The sequence below is a fragment of the Ochlerotatus camptorhynchus genome, unplaced genomic scaffold (genome assembly GCF_037179485.1).
Source record: "Ochlerotatus camptorhynchus isolate MF236.1 unplaced genomic scaffold, CSIRO-AGI_Acam_v1.1 ptg000132l, whole genome shotgun sequence".
Lineage (NCBI taxonomy): Eukaryota > Metazoa > Arthropoda > Insecta > Diptera > Culicidae > Ochlerotatus > Ochlerotatus camptorhynchus.
Window position 1 is genome coordinate 557676 of NW_027040622.1, and position 16767 is coordinate 574442.

General features: G+C 38.6%; 1 protein-coding gene across 3 annotated transcripts in view; it reads left to right on the forward strand.

Moving 5' to 3' along the window:
* Gdap2 (ganglioside induced differentiation associated protein 2) overlaps positions 1 to 16767 on the forward strand; it is a 255170-nt gene that overhangs the window by 84522 nt on the left and 153881 nt on the right. For all 3 annotated transcript variants that reach the window (XM_065220798.1, XM_065220799.1, XM_065220800.1), the window contains exons 2-5: positions 1219 to 1297; positions 1409 to 1578; positions 6824 to 6966; positions 7027 to 7159. In XM_065220798.1, the coding sequence (XP_065076870.1) occupies positions 1223 to 1297; positions 1409 to 1578; positions 6824 to 6966; positions 7027 to 7159 (521 nt within the window). In that variant the 5' untranslated portion in view covers positions 1219 to 1222. The remainder of the gene's footprint in view (positions 1 to 1218; positions 1298 to 1408; positions 1579 to 6823; positions 6967 to 7026; positions 7160 to 16767) is intronic.

Consider the following 16767-nt stretch of genomic DNA (forward strand, 5'->3'; position numbering starts at 1 on the left):
AAACAAATGATACACAGACATCGTCATCGGTATGGAAAGAAGTAATTTAATTACCTGGGGTCGGATGAAAGGTGTACGATTTAACTGGGTGAAGACAATTTAAAATTTTTGATGGCTTTCTTGAGGAAAGTTGCAATAAAACAAGCAACTTACAGCGGTATGTTTCGTAAGTTTACGTCGCCGGGTTGGTTGAGGTCGAATAGCTCGATGTAGCAAAAAGCGTCATTATGCGGGTTGAGTGAGGTATGCAGAGGTGGATTCTCTTTGTTTCTGATTTGCTTTTTATTTTTTGCTAGATTCATGAATCACTTGCTTACCGTTGAGCCCTGTGCAGCGACAGGGAGGTATGCGAAATCGGTTTGGGGCATGACTGATCGTTTTAAAAGACCACGACCACCACCGTTTGGGGATTGATTTGAAAGGTTGAAGTCAGGAATTGTGTTCCTCATAGTTTTACTAGTTCTTTTATTGATCGGTAATTATGGGTTCGCTGAATTCTCTTCCAACCAAGTTCATAGGCGACTTAAAGGTGTATCGCAAATCGTTTTAGCGCATACGTCGACAATGGGGCTTCATACCAGGAAGTATCAGGGAACCCTAATGAATATAACGAGCTGTAAACCCATCTAGTGGCAATTGCACGAGATCAATATTAAACAGAAACAGGCACAAGACTGCATCTTATCAGCAGAATATTACTTTACCCAAGCACCCTGATCCCTGATCCATCCCACCCACAAGTATAAATGAGATTTCCTTCCCTCAAAGGAACGCTCTGTGTTGAATATTTATATATTAATTTATCTTCAAGAACGCAGCACCATACACCATGCAACTGAGAGCTCCCGAATAAGCAGAAACTAATCTCTGTTGCAGGTGCACACATAGGAGTACCTATCTATCTATAGGATGCAATTCCAATATTGCAATCCAAGTCCCGTTAGAATGTTGTTACAACGGTAGCAGCAAGCGACTGCCATTAACCTTCTTGGAGCTTTTTCAACAAGTGTGCACCTGTAGTACGGCTGATCAGCTTCGAATGTAGACAAAATCGTAAACAAGGTCCAATCGCGATGTGCACCCGGTTAATGTAAATATTTCTCTCTTCTTTCTTCTCACCCACGCGTTCGCCCGACCCGAATCGACAACAACTCCAATAATGAAACCGAACGACAAATCAATAATGAACATTGGCCAAAAAAAAAAACAAATCCACAGAGCGATGAGACTAGTGTCTGACATCTACAATGAGAATATTGAACCGTCACTAGGAGGAATCACAAAGCCACTAACACAAGTAACTACCAGATTTGCTTGCAAGAGAGAAATAGCGAGCTGGCGTTGGAAATTCGCTGACTGTAATCACATGGCATTTATCATATTTTTTCTACTTTCCCACCCTCCCTAGCACTACGTTACTGTAGATAGCCTAACGTCCTGGGGAGCTAAAGACAGCAGTGGTAGCAGCAACCGTCCCATACCGACCGACTACAGCCATATCCCTTGTGCGGAAGGACCCTGGCACGACGCGAGTCCGTTTCCGTGTGATGAGCAGATCAATCAGCGATTCGTAATTTGGTGAGTTTTTTGTGAGTTGTACCACAAAAAAAAAAAAAAAAAATACAGACGGCAACGCTTAATTTTGCACTTATTGTGAAACACATCCACTTAATGTGTGAATCTTATGCTGTGAACCAAGCCTCAACACTATTGGTTCGAATTGTGACTCATTTGGAGTCTAAAGGCTGACTAAAAGTAAATTGGTACGCCCATTGCGCGCCACTAGTACGCCTCTAGTGTTGATAATCGAAAATGCAAGTGCAAGTTTGATCAAAGTAGTCGATCGCGTTCAGAAATAACGTCAAATGGAACTCGAAAGAAGAAAATCCGGAGTAGTCCGGTTCCTAGCCGATGTCAATTATACAAGGTCTGGCCCAACCGGCTTATTGATATTAATGTAATATGGAAATGTTTAGTGGTGTTCGTATTTCACTGCAATGTTTATCTTTTTTACACGATACAGCTGTTTTCTCTGACGACACGTCTGCCGTTCGCAGTTTGGAATGTTGTGCTGCCGTGACATCGTAATTAGTTTACAACAATTTTGCTTCTAACACCAGCAAGCTGTCTGTTGCTCCAGACCTTGTATGATTGACATCGGCTCCAAGCTGGTTAAAGTGCTAAATATGCCGATGCCAGTTTGTCGAGTGTTCAAAACCTACAAGGAAACCCTGAGTGTGGAAAGGAATCAGCGGACCTACGAAAAAACTGGAACCAAGGACCATCAGCTGCGTAGCAAGGTGTTGAGGTGCGTTAAAGTCAATCCCGGTCTTTCGATTTGAGGTGTGGCCAGAAGGAACAACGCTAACTAAACTAGTGCTCCAGGACATCCATGAAAAGTATCACCGCCAGTGGAAAGAAACGAGGCTCGAAGGAAGTTCGACATTCCAAGGGTACGTACGGAGTGTGACAGAGTCCATCGAAAATGTCAACGTTGTAAAATCCGTCGAGCTAAAACTGAACCTCCCATGATGGCGAATCTCCCGAAAGAACGACTAGCAGCCTTTGTTCGGCACTTCTCATATGTATGGGTTGATTATTGCGGCCCATACCAGGTCATCGTTGGACGCCACAAGGATAAACGTTATGGGATTAGTAACATGTCTGACTACCCGGGCGATCCGTATCGAAATAGCACACTCTCTCTCAACGCACTCATGTATAATGGCCCCAGGGCCCAACAAAGTCACTTTCAATTAATCACTATCCATATCTTACGGTATTTGAAACTTCATAAAACCAATGGTCGCTATCTTGGATTCCAAAATGGCGTCGAGTATCGATTTTACCCATACCTAAGGGTAATTAACACTTAATTTGAAACCCGATGGCCGCCATTTTTGACTCCAGAATGGCCTCGTTTATTTAATTTTCGTTAAATTTAAAATTATATTTTATTGCTGCATATAATCCGGATGCCATTCTTATTGGCATTCAATACACCACTGGCGGGGGGGGGGGGGGTGAGACACCCCTCACCATCCCTTTCCAAAGGGGGAGTTTGGTAAAGAGAGATGAAAAAACCGATTTGTACCTTCTTTAAAAGTTGTCCTAGCTCGCTTTCTACTATCTATTTGCAATTTTCACACTGCCGTACTCTAACGGAACTATCAACTCTAGACTTTCATCTCCTCCATCTATCGTATAAAAATTACCACTTTAGTCTGTTATTTGAAATTAGCATCTTCAACTATGTAAATCGTTGACTTCACGCAGAAGTAATACTAAACATATAGTCAAAGAAATTAAAAAATCCGAGAACTTTCGATGCGAACTTCACAAAATTTCTTACGAGAAGTTCAGAGAACTTCCGAGGAGAAATGCAGAGAACTTCCGACGAGGAGTCCAGAGAACTTCCGATGAGAAATTCTGAGATTTTCTGACGACAAAGAAATTCAGAGAATTTCCGACAAGAAGACTAAGAGCTTCTGACTTCTGACAAGATATTCATAATACGTTCAGAGAACTTCCGAAGAGAAGTTCACAGAACTTCCGAGAAGAAGTTCACAGAACTTCCGTAGAGAAGATCAGAGAACTTCCGGCGAGGAGTTCAAAAATCTTCCGAAGAGAAGTTCAAAGCTTCCGAGGAGAAATTTAAAATTCAGAGAACTTCCGATGCGAACTTCACAAAATTTCCGACGAGAAGTTCAGAGAACTTCCGAGGAGAAATACAGAGAACTTCCAACGAGAAGTCCAGGGAACTTCCGATGAGAAATTATGAGATTTTCTGACGACAATGGAATTCAGATTATTCCCGACAAGAAGCTTTTAGAACTTCTGACAAGATATTCATAATACGTTCAGAGAACTTCCGAAGAGAAGTTCACAGAACTTCCGAGAAGAAGTTCACAGAACTTCGGTAGAGAAGATCAGAGAACTTCCAGCGAGGAGTTCAAAAATCTTCCGAAGAGAAGTTCAAAGCTTCCGAGGAGAAATTAAAAATTCAGAGAACTTCCGATGCGAACTTCACAAAATTTCCGACGAGAAGTTCAGAGAACTTCCGAGGAGAAATACAGAGAACTTCCGACGAGAAGTCCAGGGAACTTCCGATGAGAAATTATGAGATTTTCTGACGACAATGGAATTCAGATTATTCCCGACAAGAAGCTTTTAGAACTTCTGACAAGATATTCATAATACATTCAGAGAACTTCCGAAGAGAAGTTCACAGAACTTCCGAGAAGAAGTTCACAGAACTTCCGAGGAGAAGATCAGAGAACTTCCGGCGAGAAGCTCAAAGATCTTTCGAAGAGAAGTTCAAAGCTTCCGAGGAGAAATTTAAAATTCAGAGAACTTCCGATGCGAACTTCACAAAATTTCCGACGAGAAGTTCAGAGAGTTCTCTGGGGAGAAATACAGAGAACTTCCGACGAGAAGTCCAGGGAACTTCCGATGAGAAATTATGAGATTTTCTGACGACAATGGAATTCAGATTATTTCCGACAAGAAGCTTTTAGAACTTCTGACAAGATATTTATAATACATTCAGAGAACTTCCGATGAGAAGTTCACTGATCTTCCGTGGAGAAGTTCACAGAACTTCCGAGGAGAAGATCAGAGAACTTCCGGCGAGAAGTTCAAAGATCTTTCGAAGAGAAGTTCAAGGCTTCCGAGGAGAAATTTAAAATTCAGAGTACTTCCGATGCGAACTTCACAAAATTTCCTACGAGAAGTTTAGAGAATTTCCGAGGAGAAATGCAGAGTACTTCCGACGAGAAATTCTGACAACTACTGACGATATTTCGAGATCTTCCTATTAGAAATTTGCAGTACTTTCGACAAGAAGTTCATCCAGAAAAGCAGCATAATCCATCCCAACTAGGCAACAAGTTTCTAGGCAAATATGGAACATGCTTTAGGGGAAATTTGATGTTGCGGAAAATGTTGTGGGATTTCATATTCTTGCCAATACTTACAATCACTTGCGGCTTCCTCCCGAATGTGATGAATATAACTTTTCAGAATTAGGGCAGCCGATCGGATTGTCCAGGAAGATGATGAAGATGATGAATAATAATGCAGCTCGGGGAAGAACGTATTGAATATTGAAGCTAAGGCCATCAGCTGTTGGTTTACGCGGATGAGTTTTAATCTGCACGTAATTGACGTTGTAATTTACATTCGGCACATAAGCCTCTTTCACAAGTTCGCCACATGATCTCTCGGTTCTATATGTTAATTCTGCTGATAAGAATACAGTTTTTCAACCAATCCGTAGTTCAATCCCATTCGGCGCCGCCGGGATGTTCTGAGGCATAACATCTCTGATCACGCCTTCCTTCGGAAGGGAAGTAAAGCCGTTGGTCCCCGATTCATGAGTTGAGGGTCGATAAGTGGGGTCCAGGTGTGGGAGCTGCCTTCCTGGCGTCGGTAGCATTGGTGCTCAGCACAGAAAACAAGATCGACGGAAAACAAATCAAAGAAAAAAAACCAATCCGTAGTTTAAATTATTCGTAGGGTAGGTGTACCAGTTATGGCTATAGGTTACTACTATGGTGTGTTCCAATTAAGACACATGGGAACCCCATAGGCCATAAATGGAACACACTATAATAGGAATCTATGGCCATAACTGGTACACCTACACTATTACTAACAAATGCTTTTTGATTTCAGGACAGTCTTCGTTAACCGAAGTATGGGAGAATGGTACAAAACACACCCCCGAGGTAGAACGCACGTTTTGATTTTGCTTTGAGTTTATCTTCCCAGAAAACAATTAAAGCTGAATAAAACCTGACGGAGCAATTTTTTAGCTGAATAAGCTCTTATTTAGCATTCAAGGTTTGTTGGGTTGGTACCCAATTCTATGATGTATCATGCAGCATTTCGATTTCAAAATTCAGAAATTCTGATAAAACATCAAAAAAGTTACGAAAAAGCCATGGAAATCACGAATGAAAATCAACTGGTGCGTTCTACCCAGGGGATGCTTTTTGTACCATAGTCCCCTTCAGAACAGAATTTCGATCATCTATGGCTAGAAACAGAAATTGGTTAACGAGAATGAATGCTAATTGATGGCAAATTACCAATAGTTTGAAATTGCGAATATTCACGGTTCGAAGAATGACAATTAGCCACACACTTAGAAATGACTAATTTTTCACGTGATGGAATCCATCTTTGACATAAAGGATGACGCGTAAATTAAGTGCTCCGAGACAGAAAAGATCGCTACTCGACGAAAAATACGTTGATTTTGTTGAATTTCACATCTGTTATGACTCAACTTTATGTCAAAATTGACGCTCGCATATGTCAGTCTCAGAGCACCTAAATTTACATTAATTTTTCTAAGCGTGCACTATTGAAATTATCAGCATTCTTGCGTCCATTGGCGCATGTTCCCCATTTGTCATTAGCATATCAGTGTTTAAGCGACAGCAGTGTAGCATTTGCGTCAATAACCTGCGTGCATACATTCCGGTTTTTTTTTATCTCACTCTCAAGACCTCCATTCCAATGCATTAGATGCATTTTCCGCTGCGGCGGCCTAGTAATAGAGAACACAGTTCAGTATTATTTCACAGTTCCAATCGCAACAAACCTGTCCATTGGTCTGGATGTTGGCGAGTTGCGTTACACTGTAAGCCTCGATGCTTATGTCGTAATAAATTGCTGGGTGGAATTTTCACATACCCACTTTTAGCTGTGTTACCTATTTCCTCGGGAAATACGTGCATTGGGAAGCCTTATCGTGGTGTCATTTGCCAGCGTAGTTCTGCTAACTTTCAAGTACTTATCTCTATTTATTCCACAGGGAAGGGGACATTTCACTGCTGGAAATCGATGCGATTACCAATACCACCGATGAGACACTGACCGAGAAGAATCGGATTTCGAAGAAGATTTTCGGACGAGCCGGTGCCGCCCTAACCTCCGCTGTGGTGCATGACGTCGGAAGTGAGTGCCGAAACGCAATGTTATAATTGGACCGTTGGAATAAAATCTTCCGTTTTTTAGGATGCAAAACCGGTGAAGTTTGTGTAACGCCAGGATTCTTTCTGCCTGCGAAGTACATTATCCACACCGTTGGCCCTATCTACAGTGAGAAATATCGTTCCGCGTCCGAGAGTACGCTACATTCCTGTTATCGGTAAGTGCACAGAAGAACGGATCTCAGTTTTATTTTTTTTTTCAAGTCACATAGCTCAGAATTCCTCTAAAATAAATTTGAAAATCTCGATGCGATCCCGTATCAATTTTGTTTATAACAATGTAATTCCATATCAGATACCAAGTTTAAGAGTAGCACCATGAAAAACTAAAATAGGCTTTTCAGAAAACCAAGTGCTCCACTCAGCACAGTCTGTAAGCCACAGCCCTACGATCAAAATATTGTGGAGCATTTTGCACCAGCGATTTTAACAAAATAATGCAATAATTTTCAGATTTTTCAAGCTTAAGGGGGTAGTCCACTCTGGCAGCATGAAAAATAGGTCATTTTCACGAATTTTTTTTGAGAGTAAATAACGATAAATTCAAAAAAAGGAATGCATGGTTTTGTCAATTGAAATGTCCTCTTTAATTGAGATTTTTTTTGGCGCGATTGGATGTCTCCTGTAGCCGCTGCACCAGGTTCCCCAGGAGACCTCCCGTCTGAGTCGTCGCGGGGTGGGACGTCTGGCGGTCACACCACTGGAGCTGGAACAACGAATTTTTTTGTGGTTATTCTCTGATAGATGACCCAGTCTTGTACGTAGCCGTTTTTGATTTGATTGAAAAATAAAAATTTGGCGACGTTTTGAAAAAAACAGTCCGTTTATGTACCCTTAAATTGGAGATAAAAGCTTGCACCAAAAATCCATTTTTGATTCTTTTGAAAATCAGCTTCGTACAAGACTAGAAAAAACGGTACTTAACTCGAAAATTCAATCGCCGTTTAAATTGAATGAGCCGTTTCTAAAATACAGCGCCCGCCAATTTTGAAAACATCGTTTAGAGATAATCGCCGGTAACGGGCGGGTACTCCGAGCGCTCGCCTGAGCGCGCTTGGAGCGTCTGGACACGAGTCCACTAATCGGCCTATAACTTTCGAACGATGTCACTTGTGGACTTGCGGTCAAAGTAGACATTCCAAAGTATTTTTTAAGCTAAAAAAAAAAAAAGATTTTTTGAAATTTCCAGAGTGGACTATTCCCTTAACAAAAATAAAGTCCTATGTTATCGGTGTTGAAGATAACAAATTTTAAAATTATTGTTTCACGGAAAAGTTCGAGTGGTAGATAGCATAATTTTGAATTAGGATTGTCTAGGATTTCCTTCCTCGTTTCACAATTCCTGCAAATTCTGCTCGGAATTTCTATGAATTTATTCTCAAAACATTCAAGAGTATGTTTTCAATATATCCTTTAAAAATTACATATTAGGGTCATTCCAGCTCAAGTGGGTACACCACCTGTGGTCGATGTCACTGATTTGAGCCAAACCTGGCCAAAACGCTTATTTTGGCATTCTGAACAAATGCCTTTTAGGGTTTTGCTCTAAAGTGTCTAGATCCTTCTTGGCTACAACCCTGTATTTTCGAGATTTTTAAAAATTTCAACTTTCAGAAGAGATTTCTCCACAACCAAATGAGCTATTCGTGATCTTAGAACGTCAATTTGAAGGTTTTTGAATGTTAATTGTTATAGCTGTACCCATATTTTGTTTTTATTATAGTAACTATAGTTAACAGCCTGATTACCGGCAGCTATTAAAATTGTCAAAAAAGACCTATTTTCACCATGGGCGGGATTTTTTATTTCCTAATATTTTGGGCTCAAATTTTCAAAAAACTTTGGAAAACTCTGCTACTAGATGTGTTTGCAAGAGTAAATAATTTGGACAAATAGTTTTTGAGATATGACCAGATGAGTGAGAGGTAGTTTTGAGCTTTTCGGGTGAAAAATCTATGCTATTTAAAATATTTTTATTTTTTCTTGAATTCCTTCACGCTGATGACACAATAATATTTTAATGTTATATTTCACTTGTTCTGGGCAGGATTCTCATTATATGAAATCATTACTACCTTATTTATTTACTTCTGTTCATAATTTAATTATGGTCTTAAAAGTGATAAATGCGTTCCTATGGGATACACCCAAAACGTTGTGCTTTAGAAGTACGATGAAATCAGATAGATTAGCAGGTATACAAAATTTCAGTTGTGGATGAAAGCTGCTACTTGAATAATACCCTTATTTGAGTAATTATTTTATTGTTTTAGATGCAATCTCACAAGCAAAAATGTTTTTTTTTATGGTTATAAAAAAATAAACATTGAAAGTTATAAAGAAAAATAAACATTTTTGAAAACACACACAAATAACGGTGGGTGGATGAAGATGGCAGTGAAAACATGGTACATAATGGTTGAAAAACTGATTTTGAACTATGGGTTTGCTGACGATACATGACAGTTACGTTAACAGTTAAGTCATGCATTGATTTTGGCATCGAAAGCTCTCAATTAACAACAGTGGAAGTGCATTTAGAACATTAAGTTGAGAGCACGAAATAAGCTAATATAAGCAATAAGCTTCAAATGCGTAGAAGAAGAACATGACAGTTACGATCTTAAATGGGTGTGTTTTTAAAAAAATGAAAAATAAAGATTTAGCGTTTATTTTTCTTTATAACTGCATTCTTGCTCGTGAGATTAATTACTCAAAATACCCTTGCAAGTAGCAGCTTTCATCCACAACTGAAATTTTGTATACCTGCTAATCTATCTGATTTCATCGTGGAAGAACGTTTTGGTTGTATCCCATAGGAACGTATTTTTCACTTTTAGGATTTGAGCCCAAAATATTAGAAAATAAAAAATCTCGCTTATGGTGAAAATAGGCCATATTTTGACAATTTACTGTAGTTACTATAACAAAGCCAAAACATGGGTACACCTATAAGAATAAACATTAAAAAACCTTCAAATTGACTTTCTAAGATCACGAATAGCTTATTTGGTTGTGGAGAAATCTCTTCTGAAAGTTGAAATTTTTAAAAAACCTCGAAAATCCAGGGGAAAGCCCAGCAGGATCTAGACACTTTAGAACAAAATCAAAAAAGGAGTTTGTTCAGAATGCCAAAATAAGCGTTTTGGTCAAGTTTGGCTCAAATCGGTGACATCGACCACAACTTTTTTTAAATGTGTACCCACTTGAGCTGGAATGAGTTCTTTCTCCGTAAAACTCTAAAAATCTGCTCAAAATACCTTTGGATTATATTTTTTAATTCCTTTTTCATGATTTTATTGAACGAAGGGATTATTAGTCAGTAACCAATGTTAGTGAGAATATTCAAGTAATTGTGTGCTTATTCTCACTTATACTAATTTTCTTCTACTATTACCGCCAAGGAAAATAATATACACATAGGAAAGCAAGTTGAGGATTGTATTGCGTATTGCAATAATAAATTATTCTCTTCAAAATACTGTAGATACTATCGTTAGAAATCACTTGGATAACTCTTCACAATAGTAATAGAGATTTTTATTTAAAAAATGTCATGACATTCTCCTAACAATACACCAGAATTTATGCTCAAAAATCCTTTGGATTATTTTTGACGTAGGACTACGTCTTTCGGGAAGGGTGCCAATACAGGGAAATGCAACGAAAATTGGTCAAACTTTAAATGCTAATAACTTGGACCAAAATCATTGGATTTTGATGATTTGTATGTCGATCGATTCACCAGTGTTATAAGATTTTTGTGGTACGTCACATATTATAATTGTTAAATATTCAAATAGTTAACAATGAAGAAATATGGAAATATTCAAATTTCCCATACATTTTCCTCGACCGCACGGTGCTCACCCCTAACACAGCCATCAGAAAGTTGATCCCTAACGACACAAGCCGCACAATCATTCAACGTTGCACATTGAATTACGCTTTATAATCTACTAGGGGAAATGGGTGTAATTTTGGCTTAAATGCCCCTAATTTGGGCCCATACATAATTTCAGCAATCGACAATTGAGACCAAAAATATCCATTAGTATCGTCCCAATGACGCGTTCATCTAGATAAAATTGATAAATAGCATATTTTTAGCGATGGGCCCAATCATTGATCCATTTCCCCTATTAGAAAAAATATTCCTCTTCCTATTATGTTTGTGTATTTGTGCGAGCATTTATTTGTCTGAAGCCAGTTCACAAAAGCAACTGCACTCTTTTTAATTATTGATACCGAATTATTAAGAAATATTGCGAATATTTAGATTAATCAAATAGCTGACACGCCGAACGGAAGACAGCACCGCCAAAATTTTCAGTTACCCTGCACGGTAATCGACAAATACCCAATAATAACTATAAAGTAAGCATTTTCGAGGGAGACTGGGACTACCCATTAAATGAGTAAACAAATTAGCCATTTTTGAGAATTTGATACTCACAAATGAATACTTACTACTTATTTTTGTAGTTGTAATTACTCTTAAATGGGTAAAATTTTACTCATTTAATGGGTAAAGGGTGATACGGTCAAAATTTGGTCAATATCAACTTGACGTATTTCTTTCAATTTTGCATTTAAAAAACCTGAACACCCCTCATTTTGAAGGTGTGTGTGTGTAGAATGTTGCTCCTATTTTGATTTTGGAATTCACTCTTCAGTTGTCAAAATGCCGTCCAAGCAAGAAGAGCAGCGTATCAAAATTTTGCTCGCGCATCGCGAAAATCCGAGCTACTCGCACGCAAAGTTGGCAAAATCGCTAAAAGTTGCCAAATCAACCGTTACAAATGTAATTAAAGTGTTTGGGAAACGTTTGTCGACAGCCAGGAAGTCTGGATCGGGGGGAAATCGAAAACCGGAAGCCGCTGAGACGACAAAGAGAGTTGCCCTAACCTCTCTCTCCGAGATGCCGCAAATAAGCTGGGTGTATCGTCTACAACCGTGCATCGAGCCAAAAAACGAGCCGGACTATCGACTTACAAGAAGGTAGTGACTCCAAATCGCGATGATAAACAAAATACGACGGCCAAAGCGCGATCCCGGAGGCTGTACACGACGATGCTGACGAAGTTTGACTGCGTGGTAATGGACGACGAAACCTACGTCAAAGCCGACTACAAGCAGCTTCCGGGACAGGAGTTTTATACGGCAAAAGGAAGGGGAAAGGTAGCAGATGTTTTCAAGCACATGAAACTGTTAAAGTTCGCAAAGAAATATCTGGTTTGGCAAGCCATCTGTACCTGTGGCTTGAAAAGCAGCATTTTCATAGCTTCCGGGACTGTCAACCAAGAAATTTACGTGAAAGAGTGTTTGAATAAACGTCTGCTGCCTTTCCTGAAGAAACACGGTTGTTCCGTACTGTTTTGGCCGGATTTGGCATCTTGCCATTACGGTAAAAAGGCCATGGAGTGGTACGCCGCCATCAACGTGCAGGTGGTTCCCAAGGACAAGAACCCTCCCAACACGCCAGAGCTCCGCCCAATTGAGAAATACTGGGCTATTGTCAAGCGGAACCTAAAGAAGACCAAAAAAACTGCTAAGGGCGAGCAGCAGTTCAAGGCAAACTGGCTTTCTGCGGCGAAGAAGGTGGACAAGGTGGTTGTACAAAATCTGATGGCAGGGGTCAAGCGTAAGGCCCGGCAATTCGGATTTGGAAAAGCGGAAGCCTAACTGAATATTTTTCCTGAATTTTATACTAATTGAACTTGAAAAAAAAATTTAAATTGATTTCACCGATTTACACGCGTTTTCCCTTGACCAAATTTTGACCGTATCACCCTTTAGTCCCAGTTTCCCTCGAAAATGCTTACATTGTAGTCATTATTGGGTATTTTGCGGTTACCGTGTGGGCCTGCACCTGCCAGCACTCAGCAAGCACTCAGCAGTCAGCAAGCGTAGGGCAGGGCGGCAGGGCTGGGTTACTGTGCAATCTGTCAACGGCAACATAAAAAGAGTTGTGTGATTTTATTTTCTCCTTTAATTTAATTTAAAAAACAAAACACCTAAACTACCAGATGTTTTATTTTTTAAATGCATTATAAAAAAAAAGAAAAAAATAAAAAATAGATATCAACTTTGAACAATTGATTTTGTCAAACATCGAAGAGAAAAAGATCGGATGAAAAAAATCGATTTTTTGTGGCAAAAAATTGATTCTGTAAAAATTGCATCGACATTGTCCATTCCCAGTTGTTGATAAATTACCAAAAGAATATCATCGATGCATGTCTATTGGACTGATGCAAAATTTGAAATTTCCTCTCCACAGTGCTCAAATGGTTCCAAATTGGGCCCTGTTTAGCCTCCCAAAATTTGAACTCATTTAGTGAGAAATTGACTTGGCACAAACCATTTGAAGTTTATATGGGAATTACTATGAAGAAACCATAATTTCGTTTCATATCTATCTCAAAATTCACCAGTTCAATCTACTTTAGAAAATAATAGCTGAACTTGTTGAAAATTTTCTCAGCTACTTCTTTGTTGAAGACCCCTTTTCGATCATGTAAGGAACAAAAATTATTAATGATTCAAGTCACTGATGTCTTATGATTATGCTCAATCAACTGCTTAGCAGGCAACATTGGTGTTTATGGCGCGAAGAATAGAGGACAAAAATCATGGCTACTGTGTCACACTGCAGAATACAGTGTTGTTCACAATTCAGTTGCTTAATCTTATGATTATCAATCTCTTAAACAATTAATAACTATTTAATTTGACGTTTGGCTGAAAAACGATTTTCCGCAAAGTTGTAGCTGTCAAAAATTCTCATAAGAATAGCAATAAAATTTGTTAATAGTACAATATGTAAAAAGGCTACAAGACAATGAACAAAAAGTTTTGTTTTCCCACAGTAATTTCCATATAAACTTCAAATGGTTTGTGCCAAGTCAGTTTCTTATCAAATTAGTTTAAACTTTCGGAAGCTAATCAGGACCCGATTTGAAACCGTTTGAACACTGTGGAGCGAAAATTTTAAATTTTGCGTCAGTTCAGTGCTCACTCTTAACACAGTCATCAGAAAGTTGATCCTTAACGACACAAGCCGAAGCCGCACAATCATTCAACGTTGCACGTTGGACGGTGCGACCTCGGACTTGTTCGATGCAGCGTGTACATCGTAGTATTCCTAGCAGCTCAATACATACACCTCACACCAATGAAAAACTACCAGACGCAGACGCAAATCGGTCCAGGGAAATGGAAAAGCTGCACTTCAGGTTTTTTTGACAGTTAGCCCATGCATTATCTTTCAAAAAACCCGAAAACGTATGCATTGTGCGCCGACCTTTACCGTCGTGGGATCCGCCACCATGGTCCGTGGGTTATCTTTGCCAAACACGTACCTAAAATTCCGTCGAACATCCAGCTCATCGGAGTCACTGTGATCCGTCGATATCACAAGAATTTGAATATTGCAATCAGTACGAATTGTTTTATTTATCAATCACCCATGAAAATTTAGTGAAAACAGAAAAAAAAGCGGCCTTTTTCAAGGCCAGCAATAAATCTTTACCTAAGAGCTCTAGTTTATTGTAAATAAAACTGAACCGTCTTCAAAAGAACAAAACTTGTTTAATAATGCGCGATTAGCTTGTATCGTTTCGATGCGTTCGGCAAGCAAGGAATAAGCTTCGTGCGCCAAAGATAGGTACTGATGAACTATTTTTACAGAATTTACACCTACCAGAATGTGCTCCGGCCGCAATCCAATTTGTAATCCGGTCTTGTTTGAATGCTCCTCAAAAGCACAGTTTTACAGCTCTCCTCGCTGAGAGTTACCATGTCATCACACCATTATTTGGGGTACTTTTTTGGGAACTGTTTTATCCCACAACATTTATGGCGTCTTTTTGGACTATAGTAGGGTGCAATATTTTTTTTTGACAAAGTAGTGTCAAGTTTTGAACGCTTATAACATGGTCATTGATTAATAAATTTCAATTTTAATTAAACCATTTTATTCAGGTTGAATGTAAGATTTGTTTGGTATAAAGATGCTAGTTGGTTATTTATGGTTAATTATAGACAATGATCAAAGTGTTTAGCCGTAATCAACCAATGACGTGCTCGCTCGCTATGATTAGCTACAGAGAGACGAGCTGGTACCACTCAATACTCAATATTATTGTTTTCTGCTTTTTTCTATTCATTCCCCTACATCAACAAAATACATAAAAAAGGAAGAGTAGAGAATGCTAATCTAGTTGCTTAAATATAAGAAAAACAAAATTGTGAAAATAGCACTTAAGACAACAATTGTACGGTCTACACAAAAAAAAAACGGTTTACACTGATTGACTGTGTTACTTGGGTATTTGCTCCGTCCACTAGCAGTCCTACGTCAAGCTTTCGTTCATGCCCCTAGGCACAGACTCTTCTATTTTTTTGCTACAAAGTAGACGTTTTGTAGAGAAATTCTGCTGACAATATTATATCATTATTTCAAAGTGTTATTTTTGAACGCCTTTTTTGTTAAAGTTTGTAAGAGTTTTTTTTTTCAATACCCGGGTTCTTGAAAAATGGGATTGGAATGGACACCCTGATTTTCTTTTTAAACACCTTTTTGGATAGTTTACCCAGGAAAAGGAATTATTTATTTGTGGACTTTACTAGGTTGCAAATCAAAAAAATGTGTAACAAAATAGTGTTAGGTTTTAAACGCTTATATCTTGGATATTTATTGATGCACTTTGACTATATGTTTAATATTACTTCTGCGTGAAGTCAACGATTTACATACTTGAAGATGCTAATTTCAAATAACAGACTTAAGTGGTAATTTTTATACGATAGATGGAGGAGATAAAAGTCTAGAGTTGATAGTTCATATCCCCTCACCATCCCTCTCCAAAGGGGGAGTTTGGTAAAGAGAGATGAAAAAACCGATTTGTACCTTCCTTAAAAGTTGTCCTAGCTATCTACTATCTATATGCAATTTTCACACTGCCGTACTCTAACGGAACTATCAACTAGACTTTCATCTTCTCCATCTATCGTATAAAAATTACCACTTTAGTCTGTTATTTGAAATTAGCATCTTCAACTACATTTATTGATGGTTTTAAATTCTTTTCACACCCTTTGATTCAGATTTGAAATTTGGTTTGGTTTGTTATATGTTTGGTATAAATATTATAGTAATTTATCATTAGTTAAATATCGAAAATTGATCAAACTATAAGTATGCAAAGAGTAGGTTAATCTTAACATTTGAATCAACACCAATGAATTTTTTAACTTTAAGTCCGAGATGTGCAGCGAATATTTCTCACTTAATTTTTACAACGCAAAAACAAATACAGTTTATTACTAGAATTGAAATCTACTTTTTTCACGTATCTTTAACAAGCTTAAATTCTATTCCATCTACTACTTCAAACCGAACTATGTTGCGTCAACTGTGTGCAAAGTTATTAGCAAATGAGCAGTTCGTGACCAAAACTGTGTGTGCCAAGCATGCTCTCAGGGTTATCAAAACTGTTCGAAAGAGCAGTCTACCACCGGCTCCTAACTAGCCGAAGAAAACAACTTGTTATTCGAGGAACAGTTTGGTTTCCGGAAAGGTCGTTCGCCCGTCCATCAGCTGACTCGAGTAACAAACATTCTTAGATGGAACAACTCTGTATCTAAAACATCTGTTTGATGGCCTGGTCTACAAATTGCAGCGATACGGTCTTCCAATCTGCCTAGTGAAGATAATTAAAAATTACCTTTCGGACAGGACATTCAAAGTCTCTCTCAATGG